General features: G+C 43.7%; 1 protein-coding gene and 1 long non-coding RNA gene across 2 annotated transcripts in view; one reads left to right on the top strand and one right to left on the bottom strand.

Moving 5' to 3' along the window:
• LOC145348583 (ral guanine nucleotide dissociation stimulator-like 1) overlaps positions 1 to 546 on the bottom strand; it is a 141,986-nt gene extending 141,440 nt beyond the window's left edge. The window contains exon 1 of the mRNA XM_080196771.1: positions 218 to 546. Within this exon, the coding sequence (XP_080052897.1) occupies positions 218 to 412 (195 nt within the window). The 5' untranslated portion in view covers positions 413 to 546. The remainder of the gene's footprint in view (positions 1 to 217) is intronic.
• Positions 547 to 7,435: 6,889 nt separating this feature from the next.
• LOC145348411 (uncharacterized) lies at positions 7,436 to 16,327 on the top strand. The gene is made up of 3 exons (XR_013887934.1): positions 7,436 to 7,638; positions 10,053 to 10,209; positions 16,206 to 16,327. It is a non-coding gene; the product is annotated as an uncharacterized LOC145348411 (long non-coding RNA).
• Positions 16,328 to 17,461: the final 1,134 nt, after the last annotated feature.

Genomic DNA, 17,461 nt, shown 5'->3' with positions numbered 1-17,461 from the left:
TTTCACACAGATGCCACTCAAATATAATCCTTCTCTCCTCCAACCACTGATGCAGAGTCAGGATTTGCCGCGAAATAACCTTATTATGGGAAAAAATAAACTTGCCATTTGGAATGTGTACAGCGAGTCCAGCGACAACTATCTGCTCAATACAGCCATCAGTAACCAACCCCCCACACAGTGAGAATCAAGCCTCGCCTCTCTCTCAGACACATACCGAGGAGTTGTTTTCCTCCGGACACCGGGCTTGATAGCTCTGCAGGGCCACATTGGGCTCGTCCAGCAGTTCCAGGACCAAGCTCCGCTGGATGTTCCGCACTGCCGAGCGCTTGCGGTCGAACATGCCGTGAGTGCCCACATCGGGGCTCCAGATCGGGGCTTGCAAGAGTTCCACAGGAGACGGAGAAATCATTGGCGAGAAGGGAGGAGGGGGAAAAAAAACACAATCCACCGGCTCAAAAAGTCATGTTTCGTTCCCAGCACCAAAAGCTGGACTGCAGAGAGGTCGCCTTGTCTCTCTCTCTCTCCCTGCGGTTGCCTGGCAGCCCCGCGGAAGCTTGCCCCAGCTCTCTCTGCCTAACGAGCAACAGCTGCTGGCCAGCGCCACCTTCTCCCCTCCCACTCCACACTCATCAAACTCCGCTCCGGATCCGGATCCAGATCCACTCCGGATCGGGCCGCCGCAGATTACCTCCCACCCTCTCGCCCTGATCTCACTCCCCCCACCTCCTCATTCAAATGAGCGACTTGTATGTCTGAGAGAGAGAACTCCTGGCAGAAGCTCTGACACACACAACCTAGTCTGGAGTAGGTAAACACAGTAAGACGTCTCACAACACCAGGTTAAAGTCCAACAAGTTTATCTGATAGTAAACCCACTAGCTTTCGGGGTTTGCCCAAAAGGGGACTTCTTACTGCGTTTACCCCAGTCCAGTGTCCGCATCTCCACATCTGCAGTAGGTAGGCAGGGTGCGAATTTGGATAAGCGATCATCTCTCGCTCTCTCTTTCAGGCAAACCAAATAAACCAAATCAAATTAACTCTCGCACTGCACCAAGACACGCTGAGTTGTTTTTTACTAAAACAACACATTTCCGGATTAAGGCTTATGGGGAAGAGGGCGGGAATGTGGAACTGAGACAGGACAGACAGATCTTATTGAATGGCGGGGTAGGCTCGAAGGGCTAGACGGCCTACTCCTACTCCTTATGTTCTTACATTAAGTGTTCATTATAGTTCATTAGAATGATGATAATTTGAGTTTTCAGCTATGATAGAAGCCAGCCTCTAGGCTGGCTTCTGTACCCACTGAGAGAGGAGTCTGAATGAGTTGGTCTTCATATAAGATCGAACTTGCAGGTCCTCAAGAAGGATATTACATACATCAGACCAGTACATAGAACATTACAGCGCAGTACAGGCCCTTCAGCCCTCGATGTTGCGCCGACCTGGAGCTAATCTAATGACCCTCTAACCTAAACTATTCCAATATTATCCATATGCCTATCCAGTGACCATTTGAACACCCTTAAAGTTGGCGACTCCACAATTGCTGCAGGCCGGGCATTCCATGTCCTTACTACCCTCTGAGTAAAGAACCTACCTCTGACATCTGTCCTATAATTATCACCCCTCAATTTAAAACTACGTCCCTTCGTGTTAGCCATCACCATCTGCGGAAAAAGGCTCTCACTGTCCATCCGATCTAATCCTCTGATCATCTTGTATGCCTCAATTAGGTTACCTCGTAACCTTCTTCTCTCTAACGAAAACAACCTCAAGTCCCTCAGCTTCTCCTCAGCATACCAGACAACATCCTGGTAAACCCCTCTGCACCCTTTCCAACGCTTCCACAACTTTCTTATAATGCGGCAACCAGAACTGTACACAATACTCCAAGTGCAGCTGCACCAGAGTTTTGTACAGTTGCAACATAATCTCACGGCTCCAAAATTCAATCCCCTTTACCAATAAAAGCTAACACACTGTACGCGTTCTTAACAACCTTATCAACCCGGGTGCCAACTTTCAGGGAACTATGCACACGTACACCGAGATCTCTCTGCTCGTCGACACTACCAAGAGTCCTTCCATTAGCCCTATATTCTGTAATCCTGATACTCTTTCCAAAGTGAATCACGTCACACTTTTCTGTATTAAACTCCATTTGCCGCCTCTCAGCCCAGTTCTGCAGCTTATCTATGTCCCTCTGCAAACTGTAACATCCATCCGCACTGTCTACAACTCCTCCGACTTTAGTGTCATCCGCAAATTTACTAACTCATCCTTCTACACCCTCATCTAGGTCATTTATAAAAATGACAAACAGCAGAGGCCCCAAAACAGAACCCTGCGGTACACCACTAATAACTGAACTCCAGGCTGAATATTTTCCATCAACCACCACCCTCTATCTTCTATCAGCTAGTCAATTCCTGATCCAAACTGCTAAATCACCCTCAATCCCATGCTCTGTATTTTCTGTAGTAGCTTACCATGGGGAACCTTATCAAACGTTTTGCTAAAATCCATATACACCACATCAACTGCTTTACCCTTATCCACCTCTTTGGTCATCTTCTCAAAGAACTCAATAAGGTTTGTGAGTAGACAACCGTGTTTTGAGAGGATGAACCAGGACTGGTTATGGGCGATAAAACAATCTGTGGAACAATTTTACGCAAATGTGATGACGTAAAGAAATATCGGAGTTTCCCAATTTCACTGTGGTTTACTGTGAAACAGACTATGGGTGCTGTGTGCACACGTGTGACTAATTTAATTAAACCGAAGACAGTTAGACTGTAAAGGTTAAATCATCGGAAAGGGTTAGATATAGAAGTAATGCAGGTGCACATGGTGAAGTACCAGGGAACAACATGAATAGAATTTTGCATTAGGGGATAAGAGGGTAGTTGAAGATTAGTGGTCGTACTTCAAAAGGAAAATTTACAACTGGCACAGATCATAAACGAATAAAACAACATATTAAGCTTATTTTTACCCAAAGGTAGTAGTCATAAAGCAACATAATTTTTTTTATATTCTGGGAAAGGTAACTTGCGAAGAATGTTATGAACAATGGGTTTTAAAAATGAATGAGAAAAGACATACTTAAGGAAGGATTGAAAGCTGGAAGAATAGACAGCGGCCATGCAATATCCTGAAGAATATGCTGTGTTTAGAGATAGCTGTGAAAGAGGCAAAGTGAGCTCTAAATGCTCAAAAATTATTTCTGTTCTTGAAGACAAACTTTTGTTACACGCCTTGAATTTCCTTTATCAAGTGAGGGGGGAGAAGCCTTATGAATACCTCCCCTATAGTAACCATGGATATCTTATGGTAGTATTATTGGATTTTTTTGACTGAAAAGGGATATTAGGCTGTGAAGTGAACTAGACATAAATCTTGTGGGAAATATTTTTGGGACTATTTTTAACTGTGTAATTATAATCACGTCTTTAAGTTTTCTTTTTTTAAATAAATGATTTAATGTTTAAAACCTCCAAAAGTGGCACTGGAATATTTTGTTCCTGACTTCAGTACCCATATCTTTTCATAATAAAATACAAATTGCAAATTGTTGAGATATCTAATCCAAGTTTCTCTTTGGGCAGCTCAGCAATTATTAACAGCAATATCATAAAAATTAAACCTCAGCTGCTGTATCTTCCTCCAACCTTCAGATTTGATTTTTTTTTCAGCCGTGCGTCACACTGTAAATGTATGTATAAGTCCTGTTAAAAAAATTAGCCCTTCAAACCCAACTTCTTCTATGTACAATAATTTCAGTGGTGAATCAGCAAATATTAATTTCTTCCCAAATTGGATTAAAAAAAACTTCCCATTTTCTTATGTTGAAAAATCAGGTGTCAAGATGCAAGGAAATTGCATCCAAGACATTAGCATGCATGTCATCTATTCTAAATCACGCTAACGTCAAAGACAAGACACCCACGCATCATTCAGATGCGAAAACAATGACTATGTCACCCTTCAGGCATCACTGGAAGGATGATGTACATGAAATGCTGGTACATTTTACTTCATTCCTAATTAGGTGTGGAATAAAGTTGGTAATGCAGAATGTACTGCAAGATATATATTTTAATGCAATTCTTCCAGGTAATCAGAGGCAAGATCAAACAGGTTTATAAGTAGTCAAAGGCCGACTCTGGTCATACACTAAAGCATTTTGTTATATTTAAAAAAAGGATCTTCATAATCTGCAATGATTCTTATTATCTCACTATCATAGCTGCAGGAGCTCCAATAATACCACAATAGGAACAGTAGACCATATGACTTAATGATCCATCACTTCTGCTCCACCATTCAGAACAATCATGGCTAATTTTCTCTTTAGATTCCAAATCTCCTCCCCACCCCCATCCCCCACCCTGCAGTCTCCATATCCCTCAGTCCCCTGAGATACCAAAATTTTGGCTATCCTAATCTTAAACGTATTCAACAATGGAGAATCCACAATCCACTGGGGTAGAGTTCCAAAGATTTATAATCCTTTAAGTGAAGTAATTTCTCCTCATCTCAGTCCTAACTAATTGGCACCTTATCTTAAGACCGTGCCCCCCATATTCTAGACTCCCAGAAATAGCAGAAACAATCTCTCAGCATCTATTCCATCAAGCACTTTCAGAATCCAGTATATTTCAGTGTCCACTTCATCAAGCCTCTGCAGAATTTTGTAGATTTCAATGAGATTGCCTCATTCTTCCAAATTCCAGAGAATACAAGCCCAATTTCCTTAGCCTCTCATCATATGACAACCCTCATCCCAAGGACCAATTTAGTGAACCTTCACTGTACAACCTCCAATGCAACTATATTCTTCCCTTAATAGAGACCAAAACTGCACTTAGAATTCCAGATGAGGTCTCACCGAAAACCTGTCCAACTGTAGAATTTCTTCATTCCTGTACTCCCAACTGATAGAGACCAACATGCCAATTGCCTTTATTATTGCTTACTGTACCTGCATGCTAACTTTCTGCGTCTCTTGCATGAACACACCCAATCTCTTTGGGCATCAATATTTATAAGTTTTACAACTTTTAAAAGATGTACTGTTTCTCTATTCTCATGATCAAAATGAATAACTTCACACTTCCTTACAATATACTCCATCTGCAAGTTTATTGTTTATTCACAACCTGTCTGTATTTCTTGCAGTCTGTGTCCTCCACACAGCTTACCTTCGCACATAGCTTTGTCCCATCAACAAATATAGATACACTACTCTGTCTAATTCATGCATATAAATCACAAATAACTGGGACTTTGACACGAATTCTTGCCACGTTCTGCTAGTCAGTCTACCACCTTGAAAACGCCCAGTTTATGGCCACTGTTTCCGATCTGTTAACCAAATGTCTATCCATAATAAATTACCCTCAGCTCCATGAGCCCTTATCTTGCCTACTAACCTTTTGCACATCAAATGTCATTTGGAAACCCATATATATTACATCTACTGGTTCCTCTTCATCTACCCTACTAGTTACATCCTTAAAGGGCTTTTTATTTTTCTTTCAATTTAAAGTTATTAACAGGACGACATGAGTGTTTGTTGGGAAATCCTCAGACAGGTGTCAGTGAACTGTCATTTAGCTTGATTGTAACATTTATTGGAAAAATAAAGATTCTTGTCCATTTTGAGTTTGCAATATTGAAAACAAAGACTTTTTAAATTGGCAGTCATCAAATTCACTCAAGCTTTGTATAATGAGATCTAATGGTTCCTAACTATTTGAGAACTATTTTTAAATAAAAGCTGCCCTTACTGGTGCACATTTGACCCATTCATATCATTCACTGTCTAAACCTCTAGCCTATTTCTGCCAAGCATCCAAATCAAAAAATAAATCAGCATAGAAGTAAAATACAAGATAGTGAAGGGTCAAATGTACACCTTTTGAACTCCAGAGACAGGCAGAGGTATCGTAGGAACAGAAACAGGCCATCGAGCGTATTCTGCCATTTAATGGGATCAAGGCTGTGGCCTAATTCCATATACTTGCTTTGGCCCATATCCCTTGATACCTTTGCTTAACAAAAACATATCTACCTCAGATTTAAACTGATTGCAACTGATCTAGCATCAAAAATCATTTGTGGCAGAGAGTTCCAAACCTCTACTATCCTTTGTGTGTAAAAGTGCTTCCTAACATCTCTCCTGAATGGTCTGGCCATAATTTATAGACCACTGGCACTCCTCTAGACTCTCCAGTGGAACTAGTTTTAACTTTATCTATCTTGTCTTTTCCTGTTAGTATCCTGAAGACTTCAATCAGATCACCCTTAACCTTTTAAATTCTAGAGAAAACAGGTTTAATTTGTATAATCTCTCCCATAATTAAATCCCTGACGTCCAGGCATCATGCTTGTGAATCTGCAGATATAAAGGCCACTATTCCTAGTTTTCTTGGTTATTTTCTGCAGCTGTTTGTGGCATTTTACGGAACCTGGACCCACAAATCTCTTTGGACATCCACTGTATTTAACTTCATACCATCTAGAAAGTACTCATCATTTTTCACTCCAAAATTAATAACTTCGCACTTGCTTAGATTTAAATCTATCGCAACTCCAATACCCACAACTAACTTGCAGCCTGGGCTCTCACTGGATTTAAATAACAACTGAGAGGGTCTCTCTCCCATCCCACTGGATATCCGCAGGGCCCGGGCACTCTGACTGAACCCAAGCAGCAGATCCACACAGGGGTTAATGTTAATGGCGGTCTCGGGCCCCGACTCCAGCAGCAACAGCCTCCCTACGGCCACACTCACTGCTTCACATTCTCCCCTAAAGCCTCCGTCAAGGTCTTCTTGGCTGCCTCCAGCTCGCTGACATGAGTCGCCATGTCCGGGAAGAGCTTTCACTGAAACTGAGACGGCTTCTCCTCACCGCTCGAAGGCGTTTATCTCAAACCCATTCGCCCGGAGCACCCGCTCCATCCCGCCCCCTGCCGGCCAGAAGGACCATCTCCCCTGGCCCGGAGGACCAGCTCCGCCCCGCCCCCTGCCGGCCCGGAGGATCGTCTCCCCCGACCCGGAGGACCCGGCTCCAACGCGCTCCCTGCCGGCCCGGAGGACCCGCTCCACCCCGCCCCCTGCCGGCCCGGAGGACCCGCTCAACCCCGCCCCATGCCGGCCAGGAGGACCAGCTCCGCCCCGCCCGCCCCCTGCCGGCCCGGAGGATCGTCTCCCCCGACCCGGAGGACCCGGCTCCAACGCGCTCCCTGCCGGCCCGGAAGACCAGCTCATTCTGTCACCTGACGGCCCAGAAGTCCTGCTCCACACCGCCCCCTCTCGTCCTGGAGGACCATCTCCACGCCGCCCCCTGCCGGCCCGGAGGATCAGCTCGGGGTGCCAGGCGCCAGCAGCTGGAGCAGAGTCCCAAATTGTAAACCCTGTCATGAATCTCCCCCAAAGGCAGCCGAGGCTCTGGATGCGATTACTGACCAAAAAATAAATCAGCATAGACGTAAAATACAAGATAGTGAAGGGTTAAATGTACGCCTTTTGAACTTTTACTTTTGTGTAAAGCAAGGACAAGTTATGTGCTGATTTCTCATATCAGTGACTGAGAGCTGTGCATTCCCGCTGCATCCAAAGTGTAAATATTTCTTTTGTTTTTACAATTTGAATTTGATTATAGTTTTACGAATATACCAATGATTAAGCATTTTCTACAACTCATCATGAAATATTTGGCGTGTTTTCAACCTTATTAATGAACTCATGGTTAGTGAACAAGCCCAATTTCAATCTGCGGCCCACTGAGATGCAGGAGGGCCATTCATGCGGTTCACTCACTGACCTAGGTTGCCTTTCTGAATCATATTGTCACAACTGGCCCTTGTTCTCCTCTTCTTAACTCTCGGAGTTAAAGGTTGTATTGGTGTTTCACCTCAAATCACCAGCCTTCATGAGCAAGGCCCTGATTTGCCATTTTAATTATGTTACCATCTTCATAGTGATCAATAATTTTTAAAAAGAGATGTGAACTTCCCACCTCTTTTGTGTCAAACTGTGAAAACTATCACTTGATTTTCAATATCCTTGACGTTACCATTGACAAGAAACTCAGCTAGACTCGCCACATAAACAAATGGCTACCAGAGCAGGTCAGAGGCTAGGAACTGCAGTGAGTAACTCATTTCCTGACTCCCTAAAGCCTGTCCACCATCTACAAGGCAGAAGTCAGGTGTGTGATAGAATACTCCTCACTTGCCTGGATGGATGCAGCTCCAACAACACTCAGGAAGCTTGACACCATCCAGGACAAAGCAGCCCACTTGATTGGCACCATGTTTACAAACATCCATTCCCTCCACTACCAATGCTCAGTAGCAGCAGTGTGTATTATCTATAATATGCACTGCAGCAACTCGCCAAAGATAGACAGAGGGGAACCGGTGGATGTGGTGTTTTTAGATTTCCAAAAGGCGTTTGATAAGGTGCCTCATAAAAGGTTGCTACAGAAGGTTAGGGTGCACGGAGTTGGGGGTAACGTGTTAGCGTGGATAGAGGATTGGCTGTCTAATAGGAAGCAGAGAGTTGGTATCAATGGGTGCTATTCTGGTTGGTGGTTGGTGACTAGTGGAGTGCTGCAGGGATCGGTGCTGGGGCCTCATCTATTTACCATTTATATAGATGATCTGGAGGAGGGGGCTGAGTGTAAGGTGACGAAATTTGCTGATGACACGAAGATGAGTGGAAAAGCAAATTGCGTGGAAGGTGTGGAAAGTCTGCAGAGAGATCTGGATAGACTGACCGAGTGGGCGAGGACCTGGCAGATGGAGTATAATGTTAGCAAGTGTGAGGTTATCCACTTTGGCAGAAATAATAGTAGGTGGGATTATTATTTAAAAGGCGAACAGCTGCAGCATGCTACGGTGCAGAGGGACCTGGGTGTCCTTGTGCACAAGTCGCAAAAACCCAGTCTGCTGGTGCAGCAGGTGATCAAGAAGGCGAATGGAATGTTGGCCTTTATAGCGAGGGGGATAGAATATAAAAGTAGGGAGGTCTTGCTGCAACTGACAGGGTACTGGTGAGGCTGCAGCTGGAGTACTGTGTGCAGTTTTGGTTGCCGCACTTGCACAAGGATATATTGGCCTTGGAGGGAGTGCAGAGGAGGTTCACTCGGCTGATACTGGAGATGAGGGGGTTGGACTATGAAGAGAGACTAAATAGACTAGGTCTATACTCGTTGGAGTTTAGAAGTCTGAGGGGGTATCTTGTAGAGACATATAAGATAATGAAGGGGATAGATAGGGTAGAGGTAGAGAGAAAGGATAGCAGGACTAGAGGGTACAGCCTCAAGATAACAGAGGGCGCAGTTTAGATCAGAGTTGAGGAGGAACTTCTTCACTCAAAGGGTGTTGAATCTCTGGAATTCTCTGCCTGTTGAAGTCGTGGAAGCTACCTCGCTAAATATATTTAAGTTACGGGTAGATAGGTTTCTGATAGACAAGGGAATTAAGGGTTATGGGGAGAAAGCAGGAAAGTGGAACTGATCCACTTCAGATCAGCCATGATCTTACTGAATGGCGGTGCAGGCTCGAAGGGCTAGATGGCCTACTCCTGCTCCTATTTCTTATGTTCTTAAAGATTCTTAGACAGCAACTTCCAAACCTACGACCACTTTCATCCAGAAAGACATTGGCAGCAGATACATGGGAACACCACCAACTGCAAATCCCCCTCCAAGCCACTCACCATCTTGACTTGGAAATATATCGCTGTTCCTTCGCAGTCACTAGGCCAAAGTTGTAAAATTACCTCCCTAACAGCACTGTGGCTCAACCCACAGCACATGGACTGGAGCATCTTACCACTACCTTCTTAAGGGCAAATGGGGATGGGAAGTAAATGCTGGCCAGCTAGCAATGCCCATATCCCACAAATGAATAACTTTTAAATAATTTTAAAAATTCAATAGGGTTTTGCCTGGGCATCGTTTCTCTTGACATCCAGATCCAAAATGGGAAGTGGTGTACTGATGGTTTTTTTTTGTTTGCTGTACAGATGGGGCCTCCTTTGCTCTCACCCAGCAGACTACACCCCTGTCTGCACTACAGAGCTGGGCTACATGTCAAAGCTGGCCCTAGAATTTCAAAAACATAATGTGAAAATTGTAGCTCTCTCAGTTGACAGTGTTCAAGATCACCATGGATGGACCAAGGTACTGATTTGATTTGTTTTGTCAAATGTATTAGTATACAGTAAAACGTATTGATTCTTGCATGTTATAGAGACAAAACATACCATTCATAGAGAAGGAAAGGAGAGAGTGTAGAATGTAGTCTTATAGTCAGAGCTAGGGTGTAGAGAAAGATAACTTAGTGCAAGGAAGATCCATTCAAAAGTCTGATGGCAGCAGGGAAGAAGCTGTTCTTGAGTCGGGTTGGTATGTGACCTCAGACTTTTTGTATCTTTTCCCGATGGAGAAAGGTGGAAGAGAGTGTGTCCAGGGTGTGTGGTCCCTTAATTATGCTGGCTGCTTTTCCGAGGCAGTGGAAAAGTGTAGACAGAGTCAATGTGTGATGGACTGGGCTTCATTCACGACCCTTTGTAGTTTCTTGCAGTCTTAGGCAGAGCAGGAGCCATACCAAGTTGCAATACAACCAGAAAGAATGCTTTCAGTGGTGCATCTGTAAAAGTTGGTGAAATCGTAGCGGACATGTCAAATTTCCTTAGCCTTCTGAGAAAGTAGAGGTGTTGGAGGGCATTATTGCAGAGTAAGGGTTCATCCACTTAAGGTAGAGATAAGGAGGAATTTGTTCTCCTCGGATCAGTGAATCTGTGGAACTCTTTACCAACGAGAGCTATAGAGGCTGGGTGGTTAAGTATGTTCAGGGCTGAAATAGATTTTTAATCAGTAAGGGAATGGAGGGTTATGGGGATAAGGTGAGAAAGTGGAGTTGAGGATTATCACACCAGATCAATCACGATCTCATTGAATGACAGAGCAGAATCAAAGAGCTGTATGGCCTATTTCTGCTCCTATGTTTTATGGTCAAATCCCTTTATTTTGCTATGCCTATGCTATGATCTTCACTCACATTAATGTTGGCCATACGTGCAACAAAAAGATGGAATTTATATCCCCCTCCCACCACCCCCCCCCGCCCCAACCACTGCTTAAAGCCACTCATGCTTTAAGCAGTGGTGGGACGTAGAAGGGGAAGAGCAGGTAAATATGACAGGTGGCTCGACCACCATCTTCCTGCCTAGCCCTGACCTGGTCCCTATAATGCAGTGAATAAGTTGAAGGGGCAGAAATCTGCAACCCCACACTCTTTAAAGAAATTATTAATGTGCAATTGAACTTGTTAATTGACCAGAATGCCATGTTGCCCATGCCATAGTGTGGTTGGTAGCGAGAAAAATTGGGGAGTTGGCTTTTTCACCTTGTGAGGTGAAAAGATGGGAAGGAGTGGGCAATCCTTTGAGAGTTGTCCTGTGAGTATTGTGGGCACCCTCACTTTGTGCACCCCACTCTCACTCCTCCCATCTCTAGGATACCCAATCATTTTCTTCCCTATAAGCCTGGGATTTAACTTTAGACTGGGATCCGTTGCTCTTCATGCCGGGGAATATTTGCAGTCCCAACAGCACCCACCACTGAGTTCTGACATTGCAGTGACGGCGAGAGCTGCCAACTACTCTGACTGACCAGCAATGTTTAAGAGAGGAGACTTGCTCCCACTGAGGGGTAGAAATCTCACTCTCTATCATTAAGGTGTTATTGCTGAGGGGTGACTTTGTTTTAAAGTTGTCGGGGGGGTGTGGTGCTGTGGATACAAGTGAGAAATAGGCTGGGACTGCCTCCCCTCTAACCTTAAATGCAGCCCCAGATGCACAGCTTTTGAGCACTGGCAGCTGTGGACTTCCTTCATGATCTAATGTCCGGAATCTATCCAGATGGGAATGAAGGGATGAGGACAGGAAGAAGGATTCCACATTGTGGAACCACTTGCAGAATCAGATCAGGGGCAGCAGGCAGCCCTCCTAGCATCAGATCCTGCAACAATTAGCTTTGTGTTTTCTCTGTTTGTTATTTTCCAGTGGTACAAGTCTTTGCTTTTCCATTTACACACAGCATAGGCTGCCTGCTGTGGAAGGAGGTTCTTGCAGAAGCTGCTGAACTGGTTTGTGTGTACACGATCCAGCAAATAGTTGTAAATCTGACTGAGATGCCTGGGAGAAAGCTTGTAATTTTGAGCGGCCAGCAGCAGATGACAATCAGACAGCTTTTAACTCAACGACCTGTCAACTTATCAAACTCAAACTTTGTATGAAAATGCAGAAATGTTTCCCACATCCTAACCCCCTGCCAAGTTCCATTTACCCATTGTCTCGCCCTGTGTTTGCTGACCTATATTAGCCCCAGTTTAGTAACACCTCTTCCTATCTCTGTAATCATGTCCAACCCAATAATCCTCCAAGAACTCTGCATTCTTCAATGCTGACCTATGGTGAATTCCTGATTCCCTTTGCAGTAACTTTGTTGCAGTGTGAATGTAAGCCAATCTGTGACACTAATAAATAAACTTAAAACCTTAAACTCATCGATAGCTGTCCCTTCAAATGCTGAGACTCCAAACTCCAGAATCACCTCCCTATATCTCTCACTGACTTCTTCAAGACCTATTCCTTTGACTATGATTTTGGTCACATGTCCTAATTTCCTAATGGTGAAAACCTTTGAATATTTTACTTCATTAGAGGTGCTATATAAATGCAAGTTGTCATTGTTGTCCAACTCCCTGATATTCCCACCATTTGGTTTCAACGGACTGAGTGGAAGAGAGTCCAAAACAATAGAAAGTTATTTTTTAATTATGGATTTGTGGTTTTAATACCAAGGGAAGACCAGGAGTTAGTTTGTAAGCATAAGTCTATCTCTACTCATTTAGGTATCAGAGTTAAATTATGGTTGCTACATAGTCTGTTGTGTAATTTAACACTGGATTATTGTTCACATGTACACCTTTGAGGTCTGCTAGTGCAATCCCTGCCCTTTTTGCAGTCTGAAGTATCTAACATCGATAAAACTTGCCAAAGTCATAAATCAGCAGATAAACAGTAAAGAGTTTTCAGTGTCCCCAGCAACTTAAAACCCTCTTATTCTTGTGCTGATAGAATAACCAGCTATTATACTCATTACTGCTTCACTTCCAACCTGGCATTCTGTAATGTTACCAGCACAGTCAATGCTTCTGGTTGTTTTGCTTCTTTTTCAAGAAAAACCTTTCAGCAACATGCCCACACACTGGACTGAATAAGATAATCAGTAAGATCTTCATAAAACTGCACATGGTGTGACAGAGCTGATGGGATTTTGGCTCTTTTTAAATGAAAAAAACATCCACTGAATTGCTCCTCTGTATTTCTGTACCCTGCAAAATGCTGGTGTCCAGGCAACTGCAACTGGTCAGATTCTACAGAAGTTTCGATGCTGGACTCGCACCATATAACTGTTGTGCCTAAGCACACTTCTGGCAATGTACCTTTTATAAAACTCCCACCACCTTACTTTGCTGCAACTGACCAAACAAAATCATAAATTTATGGAACAAAAAACACAGTTGGTACAAAGGCACCAGTTGAGAATGAGATATTGTAGTAAGAAAAGAAGATCCAGCAACATCCAAAACAAGGATCTGCGACGATAAGAAACATAATTTAAAAAGTTAGACGGATATTCTCAAGATCAGGGAAGAAGCAGTGGAAGAGAAAAATGTCTTCCGCTTACCTTGGTACATTAATACTTTTGCGATATTTTACTTTAAATGACAATCATAGCAGACACTGCAACTCTCTTTACCATGAATGAATAATCAACCAAAAAGCCACGGTGGCACAGTGGCTAGCACTGCTGCCTCACAGCGCCAGGACCCGGGTTCGATTCTGGCCTCAGGTCACTATCTGTGTGGAGTTTCCTCCCACACTCCAAAAGACGCGCAGGTTTGTTTGGCCATGATAATTTGACCCTAGTGTCAGGGGGATTAGCAGTGTAAACAAGTGGGTTTATGAGAATAGAACCTGTGTGGGTTTGTGGTCGGTGCAGACTCCATGGGCCGAATGGCTGCTAGCTCTCTGATTGGCGCCATCTAATCTAAACTCATTTTCTTACCATCTTTTCTGCATTATTTTTCAAGTACTTACCCAATTATCCTTTTTTGTTGCAGTCCATCGTCATAGAATCCCTGCAATGCAGAAGGCAGTGTACAGTCTACCCCTGTGCGATATTGTGTAAAAACATTGGTTATCCTTTTGTTCAGATAATAATGTGTGCATAGATCTGTCATATGAGGAGAGACTATGTCAGTTAGGATTACATACAATGGAGTTTAGAAGAATGAGAAGGGATCTCTTCGAAACTCGAACAGGGTAGATTCAGAAAGAATGTTCCTGAAGGTGAGGGACTCCAGAACTAGGGATCACAGTTAGAGGATAAGGGGTAAACCTTTTAGAACTGAGGTGAAGAGAAATTTATTCAGCCAGAGGGTGGTGAATGTGTGGAATTCATTACCACAAAAAGTAACTGAGGCCAAAATGTTGTCTGATTTCAAGAAGAAATTAGGTATAGCTTGTGAGGCTAAAGGGATCAAGAGATACGGGAGGAAAAGGAGAATTCGATGATCAGCCATGATCATAATAAAATGGCGGAGCAGGCTCGGAGGGCTGTATGGCCTAGTTTCCATGTTTCTATAATTTAGAGCTTTTTTCATTCTAAGGGGTGGTAAAGCTTTTACATTCTATGTTATTTCTATATAAAACTATATACCATACTATACAGTTCTATACAGAACTATATAACTGTAAATTTAGATCTAAACATTTCACCATTGTAAAATATCTTGGTGTTGGATATTCTGAATATTGGGGTGACACTTACTGGAAAATCCGGCCATGAGGAGAATCAAGCAAAGAAAAGCTGAGAACATCAGTATTCCAGTGGAAATAAAGCGTTTTGAGCATTGGGTAGAATTTGAATGTTAAAGCCTTGCCCTTGCTATCAGAAACTGGACTTCTCCACGAACAACTTGGCATTGAATTCAACTTGTGATTCAAAATATTAAAATGGTGCACCTAAAGAATTAAAACAATTACTGAGCCATAGAAGTCCACAGTTCAGAAGGCGGCAGCGCGGTGGCCCAGTGATTAGCACTGCTGTCTCACAGTGCCAGGGACCAGGGTTCCCGCTTGGTTCACTGTCTGTGTGGAGCTTGCACATTCTCTCCATGTCTGCATGGGCTTCCTCTGGGTAATCCGGTTTCTTCCCACAGTCTAAAAATGTGCAGGTTAGTTTGACTGGCCATGCTAAATTGCTCGTTAGTGCTAGGGGGACTAGCTAGGGTAAATGCCTGGGATTATGGGGATAGGGTCTTGGTGGGACAGTGGTCAGTGCAGTCTCGATGGGCCAAATGGCCTCCTTCTGCACTGTAGGATTCTATGATTCTACAGCTATTGGGCCCATTGTATCGCTGCTGCTCTTTTTAGCTGTCCGTAACTAACCTCCTGCTTGCTCCCTCTCCCCCCCCCGCCCAATTACCTTCTAAGCTTCAAATAGCTATCCTATTTTTAAATTATTTTTACTCCAGCTGACTTTGAAAAGCCTTCTTCCTGGATACTGCAAATAACATTAAATTGTCGTTTGCATTGTGACATGTATTACAATTTTAAATGTAAAATTGCATTTCAAATTAAGATTTTTAATCTGTCAGATTTCCTAATTTTCCAAAGGGTCTATAAAAAATGGCAGGTTTCAGACTTATGAAATATTAGCTATAAGACATCTGAACAAATTAACAACTGTAAGTAAAAGCAAGGAAAAAGATGGACCTCCTGAAAAAGATCAATCTCCAGGAACACTCCTGAGATGAACTTCTCAATGACATGGAATCTGGAGAGTCCACCTGAAGATTCTTCCCCCACCTTCTGCTGTGGTATTCCAGGCCACTGGCAGCCTCCATCTTGAATTCCAAAGGCAGCCCCATGCGTTGTTCAGCTGCTCCTGTAAGCCACGTTGTTCCAGATGTGTTCTAGACTGGCATTGCTTCCTGTGGCATTGCAGAGAATTGGGTGTGTGGGAGAGGGGAATGATTCCAGTTGGGCCTTCATTTGCATCCAATTAGCATGACAGAAATCGGTTTTACACCCTGTCCACAGCAGGTTTCCTGAGCTGCCATGGCAGGCACCAATGGAAGATCCCACAGGATAGTCACAGTGGCGTAATATTTTGGACTCTGCCTCACTTGCCCCCACAATCCACAATTGAACATGCCTGTGATGCCAACACGTGAATTCTTCATTCCAGAGAGGTTAGTAATTAAGACACCATGCCATGGAATATTACCTTATGCTTGAGTAGACAAAACCTACTTTCTGATATGTTTAGTAGGTATTGAGTGGAAAAGCACTGCAAATCTCCACCCTTTTATCATAGAATTCCTACAGTGCAGAAGGAGGCCATTTGGTCCATCAAGCCTGCTCCAATCACAATCCCACCCAGGCCCTATTCCCGCAACCCCACATATTTACCCTGCTAATGCCCCTGACACTAGGGTCAGTTTAATATGGCCAAACGACCTAACTTGCACAAGTTTGGATTATGGGAGGAAACTGGAGCACCCAGAGGAAACCCACACAGACACAGGGAGAATGTGCAAACTCCATACAGACAGTGACTGAAGCTGGAATTGAAACCCAGTCTCTGGTGCTATGAAGTGGCAGTGCTCACCATTGTGCCACCTGCATATAAGATGGTCAAGACTTTCTGTGATAAAGCACAGCTTCAGGAGGAGAAAGGCAACATAGACTTCAACTTCCACACTTCTGTGATCATATTGTCATTCCAGCATACCCCTTCCCCAGCCTCCTGCCCCACCTCCCCCCCACCACACCAACAAACAGGAACCCCCAATCTTTGTAATATCGGGTCAAATTGTTTCAATTAGTCCCAAGACTACAAGAACTTTTTTGAGAAGGTATAATTTTCTTCCCATTTCTCCAGTCAACCCCTTTTTTGGGGAGTTAATATTCAGGAGTGGCTGACATTTTGCTTGGTGGTTCATGCAGGCTCGAGGCCTGGGCCTCTGGATGAGACCTTACCTATGTCTCGGCAGATGTCTATAATAAGACAGGTTCATTCTGAAATATAAGACAACTTAATGTTAGAGAATTAAATTCCTATGAGATTCCAGACATCGGAATTCCCCTATCCATCGTTGGCCCACTTCCAGAGGCCACGTTTGGGACAAACGGGAACTTCCACCGTGGCCCCTAAATGACTTGTTAGTCCAGGACGGGTCCTGACTCACGCCCAATTTTCCACCCCTTACAGCAGAAAAATGCTACAGTGTGTGCCAAAACCAAGATATTACTCATCCATTTGTTATCACTGAATGTTTATCTGTATGATGATG

Source organism: Carcharhinus amblyrhynchos, chromosome 9 (genome assembly GCF_965287045.1).
Source record: "Carcharhinus amblyrhynchos chromosome 9, sCarAmb.v2.hapA, whole genome shotgun sequence".
NCBI lineage: Eukaryota > Metazoa > Chordata > Chondrichthyes > Carcharhiniformes > Carcharhinidae > Carcharhinus > Carcharhinus amblyrhynchos.
This window is presented reverse-complemented; position numbering and strand designations above follow the sequence as displayed.